Consider the following 10,012-nt stretch of genomic DNA (forward strand, 5'->3'; position numbering starts at 1 on the left):
GTAGAATCTCCTTCCTTAGAGGTTTTTAAGGTCAGGCTTGACAAAGCCCTGGCTGGGATGATTTAACTGGGAATTTGTCCTGCTTTGAGCAGGGGGTTGGACTAGATGACCTTCTGGGGTCCCTTCCAACCCTGATATTCTATGATTCTATGACTGTGAAGGGAGGGTTTGTTCTGTTCTGGAGTTACTGGATAGACATTTGACCATATAAGTTTATCAAGGGAGGGTGGTGAAGCACTGGAATGGGTTCCCTAGGGAGGTGGTGGAATCTTCTTCCTGAGAGGTTTTTAAGGTCAGGTTTGACAAAACCCGGGCTGGGATGATTTAGTTGGGGTTTGGTCCTGCTTTGAGCAGGGTGTTGGACTAGATGACCTCCTGAGGTCCTTTCCAACCCTGATATTCTATGATTTTATGATCAAGTGTTTACAGTTGTCAGTGTCCTTGGGCTTCCGGTGTTTCTGCTTCTTAGTTACGTGGGTTTCTGTCTCACTGCTAACTTAATATTAACTCTTGCCTAAGAGTTCTGTAGGATAAACCTGTGTTAGTATGTCTAAGGGTTTGGTTGATTTGGCCTTTGAGCCAAGAATTGTATGACCTTTTAGAGTTTAGATTAAGTGGATTTAGTATAGAATTGGTGCTTCCAAAGAATCCTCCAATATCACTTAAAAAGCTTCTTTTTTGTCCTTTGGCTGTGCGGGCCCAAATAGCATACTGATGCAATTAGAAACTGCAGCTCGCCCTGAAGCCATTGCAGGGAGCTGGGGTGGTCTGAGCATACATTTTCAAGGGTGCCGAAAAATTGGACAAATCGTATTTATCCTTATCATGCAAAAGTGCTTTGTGGGGCCTACTTGAATAATGCCATCTGGTTGGGTAGGGGACAGTGCCGGACAGATAGAAGGCAGGAAGTATCCACAAGTGGTCAGATTATAACATCGTATATCAGTACAATGAAAACGTTTTACTGGGTGTAGACAGTGTTCCTGACAATAGTGTCCCTCCATCCCAGTTTCCCACAGCAGAGGAGGAACATCCATCTATCACGCATCTACAAACACTATTAGGTTAATGAAAACTGCTCACACCTATACTCTCCCAACCCATTAGTGGCCTCATAAATGTTGTGACTGTCAACTGACCCATCCAAGGCCCTGGAAATAGAATGGTTCGTTTGTTCTAGGGGGGTATCCTTAAATTGACCTGTCCTTTTGACCTTTTGCCAACATTCTGTGATCTTGCATCCCAAAATTGGGGGTCCTATATGTGTGTGCCCACATCCCCTGAAGCTAAATACCCGGTGTAATGATGCTGGTTCTGGCGGGACCCAACTGAGAGTGCCAATTCAGGAGAAATTGCTTCAAGCAGGGAAGTTACAGCCCAAGGCTGGGGTATCTATGCACACCAAGGCAAACCCAACCAGCCAAACAGAGAAGACTCTGGTTTTACCCCACTGGCTAACTACAAGTCACACAAGCAATTCCCTTAGAGACTCCAATTTCCCAGTATCACCACCAGTGCCACTCGTTATGGGGACAGATGGTTATGAAAACCAAATACCCCAGTAAAAGAACAAAAGTTCTCTCGATCCCAAAGGACCAAGCCCCAGACCCAGGTCAATATACAAATCAGATCTTACCCACAAATCACACTGTTGCCAATCCTTTCGAATCGAAAATGTAAAGGTTTAGTCATAAAAGGAAAAAGATAGAGATGAGAGCTAGAATGGGTTACATGGAATCAATGACATACAGTAACGGCCAAGTTCTTGGCTCAGGCTCACAGCAGTGATGGAATAAACGGCAGGTTCAAATCCCGTCTCTGGAGAACATCCACAGCTGGGATGGGTCTTTCAGTCCTTGGTTCAGGGCTTCAGGGTAGCAAAGTCCCTCCAGAGGTAGGAAGCAGGACTGAAGACCAAATGGAGGAGCTGCAGCAGCTTTTTATAGTCTCTTGCCATGTGGTCTCTGCTGTCTGTGTCCCAAGGACAAGCTGTCCATCCCATGGCCTGGAAACACCTCAGAGTTCTGTCCTTAGGCAGGTCCCTGCACACCTGGCTGAGTCCCCAGGCGTGTCTGCCGTTTCTCAGTGGGTCAGTGGTGTAGCTAATGGTCCTTAATGGGCCATTCAGCAGGCTAGGCGGAGCTGACACCAACTTGTCTGGAGTGTTCCCCGAAGCGTAGCACAAGTTTGAAATACAGACAGTCTAGAGCCAATATTCATAACTTCAACTACAAAACTGATACATGCAAACAGACAGCATCATCCTAACCAGCAAACCATCACCTTGTCTTAGACACCTCAGTTGAACCCCTTTATATAAGATTTGGTGCCACTACAGGACTTTGATTGCAACAATGATCTATACAGTCCCAGATTATGTCAATAACGTCACACCTGTCTAGTCTGTTCAGCAACTACTTGCTGAAGGAATCCATCAGCTATCGCATCTAGGAACATCTGAGCCCTATTATTATTACTAGCACTTGTCCTCCAGTCTAAATCTGGGAAGTTAAAGTCTCCCATGATCACGCAGTTCCCATTAGTATTTACTTCATTAAAACATTGAAGAGGGCTCTGTCCATATCCAGATCGGATCCCGGCGGTCTCTAGCTCACCCCGAGCACTATCCCAGGGGAGGCTCGAGTCGTTTTCTTCCCCAATATGATTTTTGCCCAGACGGACTCTGTCTGATCCATTCCCTCGCTTCTTATTTCTTTACATTCTACCTCATCATTGATAGACAATGCTACTCCATCCCCTTTACCTTTATTTCGGTCTTTCCTAAACAGCACAGACCCTTCCATACCCGTAGTCCAGTCCTGACGACTATTCCACCCTGTTTCTGTTCTCCCTAGAATATCTGGTTTCCCTTCCTGCACCAGTACCTCTAGAGCCTCCATTTTGTTACCCAGGCTCCTCGCATTGGTGTAGAAACATCTTCATTCCTGCTGTTTGGCCTCGCTCACGTTCTGTACCCGATTAGGCACGGACATTCTGCAGCCAGTATGACCTATTAGACGGGTATCCACGCTGCCCTTCCTCCTTATGTCCATTCTCCTGCCCACGGCTGTATCCTTCCGTACTTTGTTTTCTTCCCTCTCAATGCTAAAATCCAGCGTGGAGATTACCTGGATGTTAGGATATAGATATTCAGGCCTGCCTGTAAAGGCCTGGACTCGAAGAATGGAGGTGTATGTTTTTCATTTAGCTAGTAATAGAGGTACACAAGAAAGAATCGGTGTAAGGGCCTTCTCTCCCTGTGACAGTCTGAGGCCCTGTGCTTAGGCTCAGGCCTTTGGCTAAGCAGCAGAGGCAGCCATAAGCGGGGAGGCGACCGGTCACCTCCTCACATTCCAAACTAGTCAATCTGGGGCTGTTAGGAAGGGGATCCGATCTATCACCTCCAGAGAAAGGGAAGAGCCTAGAAGATGTAAAAGGACATTTAGGTTGATAGTTTTCTGTCTGGTAAGAACTCACTTATCAATAGACACAGCTGGAAAACACTTATGTTTTTATAGATGTCGTTGTGAAATCCTCACTTCTGTATTGTTTTGTCATTATAGTTCGCACTCTGCTATTGTTTATTCGCATGGTCTCTGTCTCGTTCTGTGATTGTTCCTGTCTGCTGTATAATTAATTTTGCTGGGTGTAAACTCATTAAGGTGGTGGGATATAATTGGTTAGCTAATCATGTTACACTATGTTAGGATTGGTTAGGTAAATTTCAGTAGAATGATTGGTGAAGGTATAGCTAAGAATATTACTATATAAATTAGGGGCAAACAGGAAGTAAGTTGGGATTCAAAAATAAGGAAAAAGGAACTTGTATTTAAGCTTGCTGGAAGTTCACCCCAATAAACATCGAATTGTTTGCACCTTCGGACTTCGGGTATTGTTGCTCTCTGTTCATGCGAGAAGGACCAGGGAAGTGGGAGAGTGAAGGAATAAGCTCTCTAACATTTTGCATAATGACAGGTTTCAGAGTAACAGCCGTGTTAGTCTGTATTCGCAAAAAGAAAAGGAGTACTTGTGGCACCTTAGAGACTAACCAATTTATTTGAGCATCCGATGAAGTGAGCTGTAGCTCACGAAAGCTTATGCTCAAATAAATTGGGTAGTCTCTAAGGTGCCACAAGTACTCCTTTTCTTCTCTCTAACACTGGACATCTCCCAGCCATCTCCCCCAATTTCCTAGTTTAAAGCTATCTTAATCAGTTGTGCCAGCTTCCATCCCAGAAGTCTATTTCCTTCCCTAGTCAGATGAAGTCCATCGCGAGAGAACTGTCCTCTGTCCATGAATGCGTCCAAGTGGCCATACATCCCAAAGCCCTCCTTATAGCACCACTGCCTAAGCCATCTGTTGATAGTCATAATCTTGTCACACCTTTGTTGCCCTTCTCTAGGAACAGGCAGAATCCCACTGAAGATCACCTGAGCCTCGATTTCCTTAAGCGTCTTCCCCAGCCTAGCATAGTCTCCCTTAATACTTTCTAGCGAGAATCTAGGCGTATCATTTGTTCCCACATGAAGGATAATCAGTGGATTCTTTCTTGCTCCCTTTAGGATCCTTTTCAACCTCAGGTCCACATCCCGTATCTTAGCACCTGGATGACAGCACACCCTTCTATTCTCTGGATCAGCTCTGGTTACAGACCTGTTTATTCTTGTCAGTAAGGAGTCCCCGATCACTCTGTTTGGCTGGTTTACCTTCCATCCTGAGTTTACAGAGGTGATTCTTTGTTTAAAAAAAAAGTAAAAGAATCACCTCGGTAAACTAAGAATGGAACGTAAAGTTACAGGGTAATAAAAGATTTAAACACAGAGGACCTTTCTCCAGGCTTAGCTTCAAAGTTACAGAAAACAAGAATAAAACTCCCTCTTAGCATAGGGAAAATTCACAAGCTAAAACAAAAGAGAATCTAACACCTTGCATTGCTTACTTACACTTTTTGCAATATTAGAGACTCATTTCAGGATTTTCTGTAGGAGATGGATTTTCCTGCCCTCGCCCCTTTCTGGCTCTGGGAGAACACACAAACAAAGAGCAGAAACAAAACCTTCCCTCCCCCCCAGATTTGAAAGTATCTTCTTTCCCTATTGGTCCTTCTGGTCAGGTGCCAACTAGGTTAATGAAACTGATTAACCCCTTACAAGTATATGACTCTGTACCTCTGGCCAGGAGGGATTTTATATTACTGCATACAAAAAGATTGTTACCTTTTCCTTTATATTCATGATAAATGCAGTTACTCCTTTCTTCTCTCCCGGTGAGATCTCGTTAGGGCTGATAGTCATTAATGGCTAACCTATTTATAGACAGGTGCCTATACCCCACCCTGTTGCCTCTGAGCACAAAATGCATGAGCAAAGAGTACAGGAAGAGCCCAAAGACATAAGGATACAGATGGTTTATAAAATCAAACTTGGTTTCCAACCATCTGGCTTTTACCGAGACACTCCGTTTTTTGTCTTTTGTGTCTGAGTGCCAGTTAGGGTTGCCAGGTACCTGGTTTGCAACTGGAAAGTCTGGTCAAAAGGGGGACCTGGCAGTGTTCAGTTACTGCAGGGAGATGTCAGGTCATAAACCCACACCAGTTTCTTCTCAGCCGGGGCTGCCTCCTACCTGCAGGCAGGTTGCTTCTCAGGCTTCAGCATCTCCCAGCGCCAGAGCAGGGAGAGCCCAGCTGGGTGGCGGACACTGTTTAGGGGGGTGAGATGGGGCTCCATCCTCCCTGAGTTTCATGCCTGAGGTGTGCTCACAGAGCATGGCCCACCCCCAAATGAAGCTCTTAACGACAATACAGCTCGAATGTGATATGTGATGAGTTCTGTGCTGCTCCCAGCCAGAGGCAGAGTGATTAAGAAAACAAAAGACTTTTGTCATTAAATTAAATTAAGGCTCATTGGATGGTCCTGAACCTGTTGTCAGGCACGCCTATGAAAAGATAGGGAGCAAAGGGTAGGAATAAATGGTGTGAATGGAAAGAGGTAAATAGGGGAGGGTCTGTAGCGGGACATGTGCTGTCCAACAGGCTCAGAACAGATTTGGAAAAAGGGGAAACAGTGAAGTGGCAACATTTGCAGATGACACAAAACTCAAGACAATTAAGTCCAAAGCAGACTGCGAGGAGATACAAGGAGATCTCACATAGCTGGGCAACTGGGCAACACAATGGCCGATGAAATTCAGTGTTCATAAAAGCAAAGTAATGCCCATGGCAAAATACAATCCCAACTATACATACAAAAAGATAGGGTCTAATTTAGCTTGAATACAGCATGACGATTTGGTCACCCCATCTCAGAAAAGATATGTTGGATTTGGGAAAGATGGAGAAGGGCAAGAGAAATTATAAAAGGTATGGACACCTGCCACGTGAGGAGATTTTAAAAAGACTGGGACTTCTCAGCTTGGGAAAGAGGTGACTGACCAGTGTGACAGACCCAGACCAGTGGGGTGCAGGAGTCTGGTCGAAGGCAAATATATTGGCCACTGGATGAACAGTTTCCTGTTCCCTGAGGGACCAGAGCAGGGACTGCCTGAGAGCAATCAGGAACCTGATAGAACCAATTAAGGCAGGCAGGCTAATCAGGGCACTTGGTTGAAAAAAGACCTCCCATCAACTAGTGAGGGGCACGCAAGGAGCTGGGAGTGAGAAGACGTGCTGCTGGAGGACTGAGGAGTACGAGCGCCAACAGGAAAAAGGTCCTGCAGTGCAAAGAAGGTGCTGGGAGAGGCCATGGGGAAGTAGCCCAGGGAGTTGTAGCTGTCATGCAGCTGGTTCAGGGGATGTTGCAGGAGACACAGCAGACAGCTGCTATTCACAGGGTCCGGGTCTGGAACCGAGTACAGTTTGGGCCTGGGTTCTCCTCATCCGCCCAACTCCCTGTTTGACACAGGAGGAGTTGACCTGGAATGTGAGTCTCATCAGAGAGCAAGGTCTAAATTGAAGAGGGATCTGACCTGTCCCCGACCCACTAGGTGCGACAACAGAGACTGTGGAGATTGCTCTCCCTTCCCCCCATGCTGGCCAGTGATGAGGTTAGTTGAGTGAACAGAAGGTTTGAGCCTCTAGCAAAAGCAGCCAAACTGAGGGCTGCCGTGAACCTCTAAGGTGAGCAAATCGGCCAGAAAGTGCAGGATCCACCAAGGCAGAGGAGGAACTCTGTCACACCAGGGATATGAGAGAGGGCTCTAAATCATGACTTGTGTGGAAAAATTGAATAAGGAAATGTTATTTACTTCTTCACATAACACAAAAAGAAGGGGACACCCAGTGAAATTAATAGTCAGCAGATTTAAAATAAATGAAAGAAATAATTTCTTCACAGACAACCTGTGGAGCTCTTTGCTGAAGGCCAAAACTAGAACAGGGTTCCAATAAGAACTATATAAGTTCATGGACAATAGGCCCATCAGTGGCTATTTGCCAGGATGGGCAGGAATCCAACACCATGTTCGGCATGTCCAGAGGGTCTGTTTTCCAGAACCTGGAAGTGGGTGACAGGGGATGAATCACCTGATGATTGCCTGTTCTGTTCATCCCAACTGAGGCACGTGGTATAGGTCACTGTTGGAAACCAGGATACTGGGTCTGATGGACCCTTGGTCTCACTCAGTAGGGTGATTCTGATGTTCTTCTATAGACCCATGATATATCTGTCCCCCACTGTAACACCCTAATTTCACTAATGCCAACTTGCACACTGTAAATAAACACCCCGACTTTCAAAATAAGCCAAAAATCAAGCTAATCCCATCTCAAACCAAGGCCATAACAAGCCAATCCATAAAAGTCTCCAACACTATGTGACTAGAGCCCCCCAGCATGCAGTCTGGGACTGTGGTGGGCCCGCTGTGCACCCCTGAAATCTCTCCTCCCTTGCTCCTGCTTGCCCCTCCCTTCCCCAAGATGCCAGCACATGTTAGTACCAGAGCTGAGTGGGTCTAATATTAATTTATTTTTCATTCTTTTATATAGGAATTAGATGCAGTGCTCCTGTGAGCTAATGGCTAAGTTATCTGCCAAACAATTAGAGTTTCTGAGTGCCTAAATAGTCCCTTGTATCATGTTTAAAATTGTCACCCATATCAAAACCTTAAATGGCTCCCTTGCACCTGGGGAAGGGGGGAGGAGGGAGAAGGTCTAGTGATTGTCAAGGGGAGGGTAAGACAGGAGCAAGTGACAGGGACAGGGCCTTGAGTGGCAGAGGCAGAGCCAGGCAGGGCATTGGTAGAAGAGGAGTGGCAAAAGGGCCTTGGGGGTCTAGTAACAAACAATTAGAAAGGTGACAACTCAATGAGTTGTACACAGACCGATTCCCCAGTTTGTCACACACTGACCCTGCACAATAAGTTCAGGAAAGGGATTAATGTCTCTCAGTAGTGCCCAGTAGTGTTAGTGAAGAGGGCCCAGCACCATGTCACCAGCAAGCTCTGTTTGGAGCTGGGCCTGAAAGACAGAGGACCAGTGAAAACTTTAGGTCCCTTTACAAGTAAAGAGCTGGAGCAGCATGTCCCGAATATGTTTGGTCCCCAACCCGTAGATGATGGGGTTTAACATGGGGGGCACCAGGAGGTAAATGTTGGCCATGAGAACATGGAAATGCAGGGGCACATTCTGGCCAAACCGGTGTGAGAGGATGGAAAAGAGAGCTGGGATGCTAAAGGCTAAGAAGACACAGAGGTGGGAGCTGCAGGTCCTAAAAGTCTTGAGCCTGGTGTCCTTTGTGGGGAGGCTGCAGATGGCCCTGAGGATCTGGGTATAGGACACGGTGATAAAAAACACATCCAGACCCATCACCAAGAATGTCACAGAGAGGCCGTAGTAACTACTGACACGGGTGTCAGCACAGGCCAGCTTCACCACGGCCATGCCGTCACAGTACGAGTGGGGGATGATGTTGGTTCTGCAATATGGCCACCGCCTCGCCAGGAAGGGAGTTGGCAGTACGACCATGCAGCCACGCAACACCACAGCCAGGCCAATCGTGGCCACCACAGGGTTTGTCAGGATGGTGGAATGTCTCAGGGCATTGCAGATGGCCACGTAGCGATCAAACGCCATGGCCACGATGATCCCAGATGCCATCACTGAGAAGCACTGAATGAAGTACATCTGGGTGAGGCAGGCACTGAAATCGATCTCCCTGGAATTGAACCAGAAGATGCTCAGTGTTTTGGGCAGGGTGGACGTGGACACAACCAGGTCGGTGACGGCCAGCATGCAGAGGAAATAGTACATGGGCTCATGAAGGCTCTGCTCCATCTTGACAATAAATAGGATGGTGAAGTTCCCCAAGATGGCTATGGCATAAATGGCACAGAAGGGGATGGAGATCCAGATGTGGGCCGTCTCCAGGCCAGGAATGCCCAGCACGATGAAGGTGGAGGGGTTGGTGAAGTTGGTTGCATTAGAATCTGACATGGAGTAGGGGAGAAGGTATCCAAATCCGAGGCAGAACGGTGTCTCCTGTTTGTACCGTACGTTCCCTTGACTTTCTGTACGTGCCCAGGGTGATGGTCGCAGTACAAACGCCTGGATGGAGAGACAATGTGAATATGAGACACTGCATGCACTAGTGGGGGCTGTTCTAATGGGTGTAGCAGATTGGCCGCTCTTCACACACTGAAAAAATGACATTTTCATTATTCAGAATAACTGACCCTACTCCATGTCACTAATTCCTACACATCATGGTGTGGGAAAATGTAATAGGCACCATCATCAAACATGAGTGTGGATATAGGCTTTCCATCATTGTTCCTTAGTGCAATGAAAGCCAGGTTAGATAGTCCATGGAGTAGGCCTGTGGCTGCGTCCCTGGAGGCTGGATAGCCTAGTGGCTAGAATACCGAGTAGGGGGGCAAAAATGGGGGAGGCTGGCTGCCTTCTCCCACTTCTTCCTGGCCCAGGAACTCCAAGCCACTTTCTATCCAAGTCCTTAAATTTGGAACGTGGGCCCCAAGAGTCCAGATTCCTCAATAGGGTCCCCCCATTTAACCAGAGGG

General features: G+C 46.8%; 1 protein-coding gene across 1 annotated transcript; it reads right to left on the bottom strand.

The window, feature by feature from the left end:
- Positions 1-8,480: 8,480 nt before the first annotated feature.
- LOC140911764 (olfactory receptor 52M1-like) lies at positions 8,481-9,428 on the bottom strand. Its single transcript, XM_073345562.1, has one exon. It carries the CDS (start codon positions 9,426-9,428, stop codon positions 8,481-8,483), a length of 948 nt encoding a protein of 315 aa, XP_073201663.1.
- Positions 9,429-10,012: the final 584 nt, after the last annotated feature.

This window comes from Lepidochelys kempii, chromosome 1, assembly GCF_965140285.1.
Source record: "Lepidochelys kempii isolate rLepKem1 chromosome 1, rLepKem1.hap1, whole genome shotgun sequence".
In the NCBI taxonomy this organism is placed as follows: Eukaryota; Metazoa; Chordata; order Testudines; family Cheloniidae; genus Lepidochelys; species Lepidochelys kempii.

Bases quoted from the DNA above. Each gene is read 5' to 3' on its own strand.
- LOC140911764 (XM_073345562.1), bottom strand. From the start codon at position 9,428: ATGTCAGATTCTAATGCAACCAACTTCACCAACCCCTCCACCTTCATC.